General features: G+C 60.6%; 1 protein-coding gene across 1 annotated transcript; it reads right to left on the reverse strand.

Moving 5' to 3' along the window:
• Positions 1–3,683: 3,683 nt before the first annotated feature.
• LOC141976973 (guanylate-binding protein 3-like) lies at positions 3,684–13,971 on the reverse strand. The gene is made up of 10 exons (XM_074938152.1): positions 13,779–13,971; positions 13,439–13,566; positions 10,550–10,659; positions 9,933–10,135; positions 9,363–9,605; positions 8,019–8,299; positions 6,108–6,320; positions 5,375–5,477; positions 5,059–5,252; positions 3,684–4,372 (listed from the first exon to the last, which is right to left on the reverse strand). The coding sequence occupies exons 1-10, from the start codon at positions 13,963–13,965 to the stop codon at positions 4,157–4,159; spliced, it is 1,878 nt and encodes a 625-aa protein (XP_074794253.1). The 5' UTR covers positions 13,966–13,971; the 3' UTR covers positions 3,684–4,156.
• Positions 13,972–14,398: the final 427 nt, after the last annotated feature.

Raw genomic sequence — 14,398 nt, forward strand, 5'->3', positions numbered from 1 at the left:
TTCTGCTGCAATTAACTGTTTCTGGGCAACGCCTCGTGTTAATGCCTCAACTCTAGACTTTAAAAGAACAGGAGGACTTGTGGCCCCTTAGAGACTAACCAATGTATTTGAGCATGAGCTTTCGTGAGCGACAGCTCACGTCATCGGATGCATACTGTGGAAAGTACAGAAGATCTTTTTACACACACAAAGCATGAAAAAATGGGTGTTTACCACTACAAAAGGTTTTCTCTCCCCCCACCCCACTCTCCTGCTGGTAATAGCTTATCTGAAGTGATCACTCTCCTTGCAATGTGTATCACGCGATTACAGACATGAAAGTTGCGATATTACAACACAAAAACTTCGAAACCAGACTCCAGCGAGAGACTGTTGAATTGGAATTCATTTGCAAATTGGATACAATTAACTTAGGCTTGAATAGAGACTGGGAGTGGCTAAGTCATTATGCAAGGTAACCTATTTCCCCTTGTTTTTTCCTACCCCCCCCCCCCAGACGTTCTTGTTAAACCCTGGATTTGTGCTGGAAATGGCCCACCTTGATTATCATATACATTGTAAGGAGAGTGGTCACTTTAGATAAGCTATTACCAGCAGGAGAGTGGGTTTGGGGGGGTGGGGGGTGAGAAAACCTGGATTTGTGCTGGAAATGGCCCACCTTGATTATCATACACATTGTAAGGAGAGTGATCACTTTAGATAAGCTATTACCAGCAGGAGAGTCGGCATCACTGCAAATCTCTCCGAGCTGGTGCTCCCGGCTGAGCCTGCAGCCGCCCAGCTGGTGGGGATGGTCCCGCAGGTGCAGGGGGAACAGGTCGGGGCCCTTGGGGGCCTGTGTCTCCGTCCTGATACAGAGGATGTTTAACCCCATGTTTGCCATGCTGGGTTTCCAGACATGGAGGCAGGTGTTGGCAGTACAGGGGCCATGACACACAACACAGCATTTCCAAGTGCACCCACAGGAAGGCCTCACTGCAAAGAATCCTGCTGCCCTATGCTTAGGGGCCACAGATGAGGCCCAGTGTGCTGGGAGTGGGGGCGCCATGTCCAAGCTCAGAAGCAACTGCTGCCTCGGCCACCCCTTGCCTCAGTTTCCCTCCCCTCAAATGCAAATCTTCCCTCCTCAGGTAATAAAATTCCTTATGAAACAGGAACCCACCATCCTTGGCCTCCTGAGATCCCAGCACCCACCACTGAGCCCCACCCTGCTCCCTACAGCAAAGCGCCCCCTATTGAGACCCCACCCCACTCCCTGCAGCATGGTGCCCATTGCCCCTCGCCCACCTTGCTCCCTGCAGTATGGTGCCCCCATGGTGAGCGCCCACCCAGGTCTCTGCAGCCCGGCAGCCCCCCACTGACCCTCCCGACCTGCTCCCTGTCGGGTCATTGAGAAGTGGGGAGGGGGCCAAGCTTCCACCCCTCGGGAAATGCTGCCCTGCCACTTTGAGACCCAGAGCAGCTGTCTGGGGCCCATAATATCCCCCAGGCATGAAGGAAAGGGGATAGAGAGAGGGGCCTAAACACCCCTTAGAGCCCCAGTGGGCATCTCTCTCTCTCACACACACACACACAGACACACGCATGAACACAAACCATGGTTTGTCCTCACACCCCCCCGTCGTCCCCCCCCCACCTCTCCAGCAGGGGACGCTGGGGCACACACACACCACAGAGGTTTGGGTTTCGCCATTTTTGGAGAGGTTTTTTCACTAACCAGGCATGAGCTTCTGTCCAGCTGAAATCTGGTTGTCCACATGGAGCCGATGTGAATTAACCAGGGGGGTCCCAGGTATCTGGGGCTTCGGGGTTTGTTACTAAGCAGAGCCTTGGATGTGAAAATAGTAAATGCAGGCAACCATGTCTCTGGGAGTAAGGCCACGAGACAGAGTGAGAAATAGAACCCAGGAGTCCTGGCTCCCAGCCCCCTGCTCTAACTGCTAGACCCCAGTCTCCTCCCAGAACCAGGGAGAAAACCCAGGAGTCCTGGCTCCCAGCCCAGAGCTGCCTCTGTCCCTGCAATACCCCCAGGTGGGGGGCATCTGCCCGCACTGGAGGCTGGCTGGGAGGGCCAGGAGAGAGGGGCGTCCTGGCGTCCCTGGAGCAGACCTAGGAGGGGGATCACCTGGGAAGTGGGGCAGCAGCTCTAGCTTGGGGGGTGGGGGGGGGGGCTCTGCCAAGTCCCATGGCCCTGGCGCAAGAGCTTGGCCTGTGTGGAGGCAGCCAAGTGGTGCAGACCCAGGGAAAAGGCACCGAGGGTCGCGCCCAGGCCGAGGGCTGCTTGGCACCACCCTGCCCTCTGGGGCTGAGCTGCTTCCCGCTCACCGTCAGCCCCCGGGTCCTGCCCACGTCGCCGAGCCCCGACCCCCAGCTGTGAGGCGAACACACGGGTCAAGGCGGGAGCTGAGCGTGGAGGTGCCCGGTCGAGCCCCAGGCTGCTGGCCGCGCAGAGTCCCCGAGGAAGAGCCCATTCCTGGCTGGTCTGGAGTCAGGCCGTGTTTGTATCCGGCAGGCAGAGCCGCCCCTTCCCCGGGCACCACTGGGTTGCCCACAACCTTCCTGGGTCAAGGGCTGCACTGGTCCACGCTGGGGCATTCTGGGGAGCACGGGGGTGCAGGTAACCCCAGCTCTTGCCTGGGACACAGCGGGCCCAGGCACACGGTTCCTTGCCACCCGGCTGGCTCACTCCTAGCACGTCATGCCTCCAAGCTGGCACCCTCCTCCCAGCCCGCAAGCCCGTAGCCGGCTCTTGCAATGTGCCAGCCCCGCTGCGGGCACTGGCAGGCAGGGGCCACCCAGGGGTCCTTGGGACTCGAGCTGGTCCAGACTCTAGGCGCCACCTCAATAGGACATGTTAACGAGCAAGCCCCTGATCGCCGGGCGCGGAGGCTGCACCGGGGGGCTCACAACGGCCAGGGCACTGCAGGGACCACGGCTGCAGCTGCCACCGAGACCGGCGTCACCGGCGACCTGCCCTCCGCCGCCCCCACCAGGCAGCGCCCACGGCTCAGCTTCAGCTTCCTCTGCCTCTGGGTTATGTTGGCGGATTTCAAACAACCGAGACGCCCCTTGCAGGCCCCAGGAGCCCCGATATCACCCCACTCCACACAGGCGTCCCGGCGAGAAAGCACTGGGCCGGGTGGCTCTGGCTGGGCTGGCGTCCCCGGCTGTCAAATCCAAACAGATGGATGCCCCAGAGGCACCGCATCTGGAAACGGGCCCATGGTGCCGATGCCCCTCAACCAACCAACAGCCACCTGCTCTCCCAGCCCTGGGCTCTCCTGCCCCTCACAGCTCTGCCACCCGTGTGGCTGTCTACTCCCAACCCCATCCCTCTCTAACCAGTACACCACACTCCCCTCCCAGAGCCAGGGAGAGGACCCCGGAGTCCTGGCTCCCAGCCCCCTGCTCTAACCACTAGACACCACTCCCCTCCCTGAGCCAGGGAGAGGACCCCGGAGTCCTGGCTCCCAGCCCCCTGCTCTAACCACTAGACACCCTGCTGCTTAAAAATCTCACAGCACTGACCCTGCCTTGGCAGCAAGAAGTTCAGGGCAGCCAAGTCAGGTTCACGGCTCATCCCAGCACACAGGCATCCCGCACGTTTCTTTCAGGGGCGTCGATTCATGTCACCAGAGAGCAGCAAAGGGACCCCAGACACATTAGCAGTGAGGTTCGTGGGGACATTTATTTAATTGCAGAGTTTAAAGCCAACCAGCTACAAGGCAAGGAGAGAGGCACCCTCCCCCCACGCCAGCTCCCATCCCTCGGCCTGGGGTGGGGAGATACCTGGGGAGAAGGCTGCCTCGGCTCTGGGGAGTGCTGGGTTTCCAGGTGTAGTGTTCTGGCACTTCACCTGGGCTGTGCCCACAGATCAGGCCAATGAGCCCATCCACCCCAGGATCCCTCTCCAACAGCACCTGTGCATCTTGAGGTAGCACGTCTCCCACAATGCACCCTCCCTGCAAGGCCTTCTAGGGGAGATATTCCTTCCTGGCCCTGCCGGGGGGGGGCCAGCCCAGGCCATGAAGCAAGGAGGTTGAGAGCCTTTGCTGGACGTTACTAAGCTGCTCGCCGGCAGGGTGTCCTGTGGCGGGGGGTTCCACGGGTGAACGGGCGCTGGGGTACAGAGGCGAGTGGGTGACTGGGGTCCCCATCAGAACAGGCGCTGAACGAGGTAGGTGATGGCCCCGACGGCCTTGCCGGCGAAGCCGGGTAGCACGAGGGAGGCCGCGTCGCCCAGCATCCCCAGCGCCGATTGGATCCATGACGGCTTCCGGACCTCCTCATTTTGCTGCTGCAGGCGCCGGATCTCGCTCTCCAGGCGTCCGGCCTCCTCCCGGAACCCCTCCCTCAGCAGGGCCTCCTGCTCCTGGGGGGCAGCGACAGCATGAGGGGGATTCCCACTCCGCCCCATGGGACAGCCCCCACCCCACAGGCAGGGAGAGGTCACGGCAACAGCGTGGCGCTGGCCTGGGGGGAATGGGGGCCCAAAGCAGGGGGGGCCAGGGTGTGTGTGTGTCCCTGCTGCCCCCTGCTAGAGGGGATGAGCCCTGCTGTGTGTGTTCACAAGCCGTTCCCCACACTGCGCCCCCCAGCAATCCCATCCCTGGGGGATCCGCCCCACGGGCCCATCTAGCCTGGTATCCCACCCCCTGCCTGCCATTTGCCAGCGCCCTGGCTGCCGCACGCAGAGGAGTCCCGCCCCTGGGCAGGCTGAGGCCAGGGGCAGGGGTGCCCTTGCCCGGGCTGTGCCCATCCGCAGGGCCGTCCCTAGGCGGGTGCGGGGCCCGGAACAACACCCCCTGCCCCAGGCCCGACCCCGCCTCTTTCTGCCCCCTCCCTGCCCCCATTCTGCCCCTGCCCCTCCTCTCCCGATCCATGCCGGGAGCCGGCAAAATGGGGCAGAGCAGGGCAGGGCCGGTGGCGCTGCTGCCAGCCGCCGCGCCACCCAAGCTCCAGATCCCGCTGAAGTGAGGGAGCCCCCCAAAGCATGGGGCCAGGGTCGACCGTGACGGGTCTGCCCATCCATCCCCACAGCGCCAAGCACCCTGGTACCTTCAGTTTCTGATCCATCATTTTGCCCTGCTCCTCCAGCAGCTTCTTCCTCTCGTCCTCCAGCTTTGTCTCCAGCTGCCGCAGGTTCTCCTGGTAGCTGCGGTCCTGGTCCTCCAGCTTCTGCTGCAGCTCAGCCTCCTTCTGCTTCAGGACCTCCTGCTCCCGCTCAGCTGCCTCGGCCCGGGCTCGCTCGGCTGGGACAGGGAGAGAGAGGTGGGTTGGCACGGGGAGGGCCATGGTGACTCTGCCTGCCCGGGCTGCGGCCCAAGCACCCTCCCCCTCCGCCCCAGCGGCGTGACGTCCCCCCGGTGGATACCTGCCATCTCCTTCTCCTTCTCCGTCAGGGCCTCGTCCGTCTGCAGGATGGACTGGGCCACGTCCTCCTTGGACTGGAGGAACTCCTGCAGCACCTCCTCGGCCTGGGGATGGAGAGTGGGAGCCACAGGGTCAGGGAGTTTGTCCTGTGGGGTTGGATCCAGGTCGGGATTCTGGATCGTGGTACTGGAGAGTAATGGGACTGGCTGGCTTGGAGGGGGGGCGGGCGCTGGAACACAGGGGCACTTTCCTCTCTAGGGGGCATGGGCCCTGATCCGGCCTCAGGGCACGGAATGGCTGGCTCAGGGGGGCAGGGCCTGGGACATGGGGCCTTTCCCCTCTCGGGGGCGCCAGCTCCCATCCAGCGCCAGAGTCAGCATTTGGTTTCCACTCGACACCCTCGACGCCTGTTCCGGATGAGCTGGGGGCTGAACCCGGTTTGTAACAGGACAAACGGCCTCGTCACACAGGCTATAACTGGCCCCCGCCAGCAGCCCCAGCAGAGCGGCCGAGGGCTGGATGGGCCACAGGAACCAGGCACACCCGGCACGTTGGCAGTCAGGAGGGCTGTGGGGGGGGGGGTAGGCTCACACTCTGATGCTGCCCCCACTCTGGGGAGGATCCAGGAACTGTCCAGGTGGGGGAAGCTGTTGACTGGTTCTCAGCAGGGCTTCCTGGGCTGCACAACGAGGGGGCACAAAGACACACAGAGCCAGGCACCAGTCCTCTCCTACCTTTACCCCCTTCCCCGGCACCTGCCGGTATCTCTCCACCATCCGCTGCCGGTCATCCTGGAAGTGCTGGTAGCCCCCGGGCACCAAGTACACCCCCTGGCCGATCCGGTCGTCCATCTCGTCCCACAGCTCCAGCAGGGTGGCCGTGCAGCGGTCCGAGGATGCCAGCTCATTGCGCCGGCAGAGCTCCTGCTTCTGCTCCTCCAGGCGGCGCTGCCAGGTGGGGCACAGACAGGGCAGGCGTGAGCCAGGATGGGGGGCACAGACAGGGCAGGCATGAGCCAGGGTGGGGGGTGCAGACGGGGCAGGGGTGAGCCAGGGTGGGGGGTGCAGATTGGGCAAGGGTGGGGGGGTGCAAACAGGGTGGGCCGTGAGCCAGGGTGGGGGGCACAGACAGGGCAGGGGTACAAGCCATGACAGGGCCTGAATGGGGCAGGGGTGTGAGCCGATCCACATGTGCCTGGGGCTGGAGATTGGGCCGGGTCCCCTTGGCCTGGCATCTCGGGTCTCCAGCTAAGCAGGGCCGAATGTGTCCCTGCACCCCATATTCTTCCGGGATATTAGGGTGACATGAGTATGGCATAATTTTGGTGTATTTTATGCAAGATAAGGCGTGTGCAGTGTCCTGGAAAAGTGATGATTTGCTGAATACCGTTATCCCATGAGTGTGCATGCAACATTTTTGTATGTGAAGTTACGAATATTGACGATGTGTCTGTCCTGCAAATGTAGATACACCTGGGGAACGCCCACCGGACAAGATGTTTTCAGTCTAGACAGCTGGTGGGGAAGGGCCTATTCAGGGCAATGGGCCACTAGGAAAAAACAACAGGCCTTAGGAGAAGTTTATCTCCCACCTGGGGAGCCTTCCTGAGAACCCTACACACAGCCTCCAAATACTGACTGCTGGACCTCCAAGGACCTGTGACGAGACCACATGATGCTGGTCTCCATCTTGGGATGTCAGGGTTTTCCCACAGACTGGTCTGAGAACCATGTTTTGGAACAAAGGGCTCCTGCCAGATGTAAAAGCTACATAAAGCAGGGAGTGGCGTCATCTGGGGTTCTTCACTGCCCACCCAAAGAGACTCCTGGAAACACCTGAGGAACAAAGACTGAACTGGGGGAAGTGCTGGGCCCGGGCTGAAGGGGTTTCTGGCCTGGGGATGGAGCACCTGGGGATTCCAAGCTGTCAGCAAGTGCAGCTTGTCACTTAAGGATCTGCAGCCGGCTTGTATCATCCCTTAGGGTGAGAGTCTGCGAATTCAGATCCAATCTCTTTAGTGTATTAGCTTAGTTTACGGTTTTGTTTATTTGCTAGGTAATCTGCTTTGATCTGTTTGCTTTCACTTATAATCACTTAAAATCGATCTTTTGTAGTTAATAAACTTGTTTTTGCTTTATCTAAACCAGCAAGTTGGAGTGAAGTGTGCAGGAATCCTAACTCAGGGGCAAAGGCTATTGCATATTCCTCTCCACGTTGAGGGAGGGGGCGAATTTTATGAGCTTTCGCCGTAGAGTGCAAGCCGGTATGATTTTGGGTTTACACGCCAGAGGGGGTGCGTGCTGAGGAGCTGGGAGTAGCCTGCCCATGCAGGGGCTGGCCAGAGCCCCGGCGTGTAACTGCAGCTGGGTGTGCCCCCCCCCACCCCCGTGTGAATGCTGGGGAAAGTGCAGCTGGAGGACTTTGCAGCTTGTCACAGCCGTACAGGGTGAGAGGGAGCCCAGGCTGGTGGGTCAGGGGGCTCAGTGGTACCCCAGTTCCAGGTGGCACCCCAGGGGGAACCCATCACACCAGGGTTGGGAGATGCACCGGGGAAGGGGGTCAGGGAGCAGGGGAGCCCCAGTCCCGCCCATCCTGCAGTGGGGCAGCTATCCCATAACCCCTGGGGCCGGCGCGAGGGGCCGTACCATGAGCTCCCCTTGGAAGCTGCGGTCGTCGTCCTTAAAGGCGCGCGCCATGAATGCCCGCAGCGCCTCCCGCTCGCACTGGGCGTGCAGCTCCAGCAGCTCCTGCAAGCTCTCCGTGGGCAGCGCCGCCCGCCGCACCAGCTGCTCCTCGTAGACAGCCACGGCCTCCCCCACCGCCGCCGAGTTCTCGATCTGCGCCAGGGCCAGCACCGCGCTCTCCATGCAGGGCACCGCCCCGCTGCGGATGGCGTCGACGTAGGTCACCGCCAGGTTCCCCAGCACTGCCGGAGGGGCAGGGTCAGTGCCAGGGGGCCCAGCACGGCTTGAGAGGGCAGGGTCAATGCCAGGGGGCCCAGCGCGGCCAGAGGGGGCAGGGTCAGTGCCAGGGTCCCCAGCACGGCCAGAGGGGCAGGAGCAGTGCCAGGGTCCCCAGCACTGCCGGAGGGGCAGGGTCAGTGCCAGGGTGCCCAGCGTGGCCAGAGGGGGCAGGGTCAATGCCAGGGGGCTCAGCACAGCCGGAGAGGCAAGAGCAGTGCCAGAGTGCTCAGCGTGGCCAGAGGGGGCAGGGTCAGCGCCAGGGGGCCCAGCATGGCTGGAGGGGGCAGGGTCAATGCCAGTGGGCCCAGCGCGGCCGGAGGGGGCAGGGTCAATGCCAGGGGGCCCAGCGCGGCCAGAGGGGGCGGGGTCAATGCCAGGGGGCCCAGCACGGCCGGAGGGGCAGGAGCAGTGCCAGGGTTCCCAGCGCAGCCAGAGGGGGCAGGGTCAATGCCAGGGGGCCCAGCACGGCCGGAGGGGGCAGGGTCAGCACCAGGGGGCCCAGCACGGCCAGAGGGGGCAGGGTCAATGCCAGGGGGCCCAGAGCAGCCAGAGGGGGCAGGGTCAATGCCAGGGGGCCCAGCACGGCCGGAGAGGCAAGAGCAGCACCAGTGTGGTCAAAGGTGAGCAGGGGTAAGGTCCCCACCCAGCTCCTCCCACACTCTCCAGGACTCCACCTGCTCCGTGCCCCTCCTTGCAGGACAGACACCGAGCCTAGGATGTGCCCCGCTCCCCACCCCAGATACCCGCTAATCCCCCCTCTCCATGAGCAATTGGTGCCTCGTTTCTCGTTGGGATGAGCCCGGCTTCACTCCCCAACCATGGGGCCCTGCTCTGCCTCTCTCCGCCCCTCGACAATTTTCTAGCGCCCCTCCTAACCGCGCACCCCACAGCTGGGCACAGGCCCCAGCGCTGGCCCCACCAGTGCTGGCCACATGGGACCCCCTCCCAGCTCGGTTCATCCCGCCCAGCATTGCATGAGCCCCATTGACCCCATCACTCCCCGGCCCAAGGGCTACCGACACTCACTGGCCCCGGTCACCACGTGGCCGCCTGGGATGGTCTTGGGCTTCGACGTCTCCCAGACGTGGTGGCAGAACCGGGCCACCTGCTCCCGGAACTCGGGCTCCAGCTCGTCCTCCTGCAGCTCCTCCAGCCGGGGCAGGTCCCTCCTGCCGGCCGGCTGGACGAAGACAAAGCATTTCCGGGCCGGGAAGAACTGGCGGATGCACTCGCGGGGCAGGTTGTAGAGCTGGGCTCGCCGGCTGCTGCCTGGGGAGGAGACGGAGCTGGGCAGCAGCCCTGCGCCGACATGTGGCTGCTTCTGGGGGGCAGCGCGGCGGCTGCTGGACAGATTCCCCCCCTGCGGGAAAGAGACCCCCACTATCCACAGGAGATTGAGGGGAGCTGGGGAACCGTCCAAGCTGCAACGTGGCCAGGGGGACAGCGAAAGCCCCAACTCCCAGACACACTTGGGTTTGTGTCTTGAGCAAAAGCCACACCCTGGGGCCAGCCCCGACGGCCAGGGGAGAGCCCCACCCTACCCCCTGCAGCCCAGCGCCCCCTAGCGCCACCCTGGGGCCAGCACCGCTCCCCTACCTGGCTTTAGTTTCAGGCCGTTCTCCAGGTACTCGTCCTCGGTGATCTCCCGCCCGTCCAGCTCCAGCTGCAGCGTGAAATCCCGCACGGCCCACACGAAGGCCGGGAAGAACCGCACGAACTCGGCCGAATCCTCCCGCTCCTGCCGGCTGCCCTCACCTGCCGCCTTCACCTTGATGTGCTCCGTCAGCTCCGTCACATAGCTGGGGACCGGCTAAGGAACCGGAGATGCGGTGCCCCACGCAGGGAGGTCCCACTCCCTCAGAGTCCCCCCTACCCATCTGCAACAGGGGCTCAGAAGGGACCGGGGGAAGGGGAGGATATTCCATCACAACCCTCGGAAGCAGGGATCGAACCCACCACCTCCAGGGTCCGGAGCAGCTCCCTGCAGCACTGGAGCTGAAGGAGCGACTCTGTCAGCTGGTGGCAGTAGTGGGTTGTTACCCCATCATGCAGAGCGGCGATTAAAAGGGGCCGTGGAGCACACCCTGCACTGTGGGTCACAATTTCGCTGGGGGTGAAGCATTTGGAGGAACCGCGGAGCCCTTCTGTGGGGACATGGGGCCCCCCAGACCCCCAGACCCGGCTCCCCAGACACGGCCCCCAGGCAAGGATACTGCAGCTGGTCCATGGCCTGCTGGCTGATGGTGCCCATGCTGTTATAGACCAGGGTGCTGCTGAGCAGCACGGCCAGCGCGAAGATCCACGTGTCGTTCTTCGTGTCACCCTGGAACGACACCCACCGTCACCGGCCCGAGTGCGCCCCAGCCACAGAGCTCCCAGCCCATTGCAGAGCACGGCGGGATCCCCGGCCCCATGGCACAGATGGGGAAACTGAGGCACGGGGAAGGGTTGGCCAGGGGATCAGCCCCCAGCTCTCCAGAGTCCCAGCCCAGGCCACAGTGAATTCCCATTCCCGGAGCTCAGAGAGTGTGATGTTATCTGACTATAATATAACATCTCATCGAAGTATCGTCCACAGCCAGAAAGAATTAAGCATCCTGCAGGCCAGCTGACCCAGAGTCAACCTATAGAGGCGGGTGAGAACAGTGAGCGAATGATAATTAGGACCATTCCGTGCTAGTTAGGCCAGAACTTTGAAGTGCAAACCTGTAGATTAGAAACTGGAGGGAACTGCTAGCTACGTGTGTTTACTTATATCTAGAAGATGCAAACCCAGTGACCAGACAGTTCCTGTCTATGACCGTGGCTGTGGCTGCAGAGATCACCAGGGAAGGCTAACTTTTAGATGCACCTTGAATTAGTGGCATTGTTTATCTGTCTCTTCAAAGTCTGTGGTAAACTGTATATGAACAGCTTCATGGACAAATTACCTTGTGTTAATTACCAGGGTGTTTGAAAAACGAGGAGTAACATCAGAAGTCTATTGTTCACCCAGGACTGAATGGTCAAGAGGCTGCTAGAGATGTATAAAAAGCCTTGGGACCTGATCCTGTTTATCGCAGATCTGCTTAAGGTTTCATGCAGGGGAAGCCTAAGCCATAAGAACTGAGATCCCAGTCACTGGCTGGAATCACCCTGAATATGGACATTGGGCTATAACCTCGGACTATTTCTACAAGGACTCTTTGCAGCGACAAGCTCATCGTCTCTGCCGTGTGTCTGAACCTCAAGAACTGACCTCACGTCTGTACGTACATTGATCTTTTAACCAACGCTCGCTCTCTCTTTTCTTTTTCAATCCATTTTAGTTTAGTTCATAAAGATTGGCTATAAGCGTGATTTTGGGGCAAGATCTAAGTTATATATTGATCTGGGCATGTGGCTGGTCCTTTGGGATCAGAAGAACTTTTTCTGTTATATGATGAAATAAGAGTTTCAGAAATCATCATATTTTGACATGGGTACCTGGCTGGAGGCCTGAGGCTGGGCACTTTAAGGGAGCTGCGTTGTTTGGACTTCTGAGCAACCAGTGAGGTCCTACCAAGGCTGTTTTGTGCTGGATTGGTAAAACTAAATATTGGAATATCCACCAGCTTTGGAAAAAGAAAAGGAGGACTTGTGGCACCTTAGAGACTAACAAATTTATTTGAGCATAAGCTTTCGTGAGCTACAGCTCACTTCATCGGATGCATCCGATGAAGTGAGCTGTAGCTCACGAAAGCTTATGCTCAAATAAATTGATTAGTCTCTAAGGTGCCACACGTCCTCCTTTTCTTTTTGCGAATACAGACTAACACGGCTGCTACTCTGAAACCTGTCACCAGCTTTGGAGTTTGTCTTCCCCATTCTGTTTGGAATTCACCCTAATTGAGTGATCTCAGCTGGCTCCCACAGGCACCATTGTCATAGAGAGTCACTATTTAGGGTTGGTGTATTTCCCCGTGAAATCCCCAGCTCCCGGAGGCATGGGAGCAGGTGGGAGCTCTCATTGCTCCTCTCTTACTGAAGTAAGTTTCCAACCCATGTGGCTGCATTAAAGCTTTGGGAAGGCGGCACCGCCCCACCCCACAGGGTTCAGATGCAGCAGCCCCCACTGCAGGGCGTGGGGTTTGCAGCTGCTCTCATGCATTTTTCAGGTCCCAACTTTATTTGGCCTCCTGGTGGCTGGCGTTACCGGCCCTTCCATCTTATCGGCTGCGTCTGAGCCCCCCTCCAGATGGAATGTATTTATCATCACACACCCTCTGGCAGGCGGGGTGGGGAAACTGAGTCCAAGGTCACACCGGGGGTCTGTGGAGCAGGGATTTGAACCTGGCTCTCCTGAATGCCAGGCCTGCCCTCCATCGCTACAGCGGGTCGGGAAATTGTCACTGAAGAACATTGAATTGTTGACACCAAAATCACTCACGAAATAGGGTCACTTAAGGCATATTTCCCAACTTGAAAAATTATTGGGGAAAAAAGTTTCAGAACTGTAGAAAGGGCCCGACTGGCCGTTTGTCTAAACAGAGACTTTCCATTTCTCAAGGTAAAATGACATCTCCTTGCCGATGTTTTGGTAAATTTGTACCAAGTTAAGAAAGAAAAAAAAAAGTGGACAATCAAAATGCAATGTCTGAAAATTCTTCACGTTTTTTTGCGTGACCCGGACCCAGGACACATTTCCGATTTTCAAGCCCTGACACTTTCCCCCCATTTTGACTTTTCATCACGATTCGGGACGGGAACATTTTCAATATTTCAACAGTTCTCCCCAGCCACGACAGGTGTTTCCAGCCACACCCCTGGGCCTCCCTTCCCAGCCCCACCACGGCAACCCCAGCCCTCCCAGCACTGGCACTGGCACTGCCCCCCCTCAGAGGGCATCACCCCACATCAGACAGAGCCTCCTTCCCCTACATGAGGCTCACTGAGTCTGTCCCTTAGCAGCGGGAGCTCCTTAAATGCCCCATCCCCTTTCCCAGCATGCCTTGCCCTGAACTACAATGCCCAGCATCCCCTGGGAACTACAAGTCCCAGAAGCCCCTGGGAACTACAAGGGCCGTTCCATCCTGCTCTGCAAATTGGCTGATTCTCATACACTGCCCCCCGCCCCCACTCACCTTCTCCACGTCCCCCAGCCCCTCGGTGTCCAGCAGCACCAGGGTGTGGCCGGCCCGGCGGGGGTGGGGCAGGCACCACATCCAGATGCCCTTGGTGTGCGACTGGATGGTGGAGCCCAGCGAGAACCCTGGGGAGAGAGGGGTGGAGCTGGGACAGTCGCAGAGCGAGGGAACCCAGGAGTCCTGCCCCCCCGACCACTAGAGCCCACTCCCCTCCCAGAGCCAGGGACAGAACCCAGGAGTCCTGTCTCCCAGCCCCCCCGCTCTGACCCACAAGACCCCTTTCCCCTGCCAGCGCCAGGGAGAGAACCCAGGAGTCCTGCCGCCCAGGGTCTCCCACCTGTTCTCTTGCCAGCCAGTTTGTTCAGGAGGTAGGACTTGCCGGTGCGGTACAGCCCGGCGATGGCCACCACCACCACGGGCTGGGAGATCTCTGCCAGCACCCGCAGCGCCTCCTGCTGCACCCGCAGCTCCCCCGCCGGGCTGTTCTCGATCAGGCAGATGGGGGCCAGCATGGGGATCTCCATTGCGCCGGGGGGGGCGGCCTGCGGGACACAGAGCAGGGAGGGTCAGCGTGAGGGGATGAGACACGGGGGCAGAGGACAATGAGACACGGAGCCAGGCCCCCCAAACTGTGGGAGACCCTTCCACCCGCCCAGGGTGCAGCGTACGGACCCCAGCACGGCCCACGGCAGCTCACCCTGGGGCAGACAAGCCCTGGCGCTCCTGGGCATCGCTGTAGACCCCCTGCCAGAGCCCCTTTAGTCGCACCCGGCGGGGCTGCTGCTGGACAGGCTGGACGGTCCAGTGGTTAGAGCGCCAGCCTGGGGCATGCCTGGGGAAAGTGGTGGCTGAAAGTGAAAACTGGCCGGGGTCAGGTCTAACCCCCCAGGGGCCAGAGTGGGCAGCAATATGGTTACGGTGGAAGGGGTCTGGATCAGCGTTATGGGGTTAGGGCTA

The sequence above is a fragment of the Natator depressus genome, chromosome 24, assembly GCF_965152275.1.
Source record: "Natator depressus isolate rNatDep1 chromosome 24, rNatDep2.hap1, whole genome shotgun sequence".
Classification (NCBI taxonomy): Eukaryota; Metazoa; Chordata; order Testudines; family Cheloniidae; genus Natator; species Natator depressus.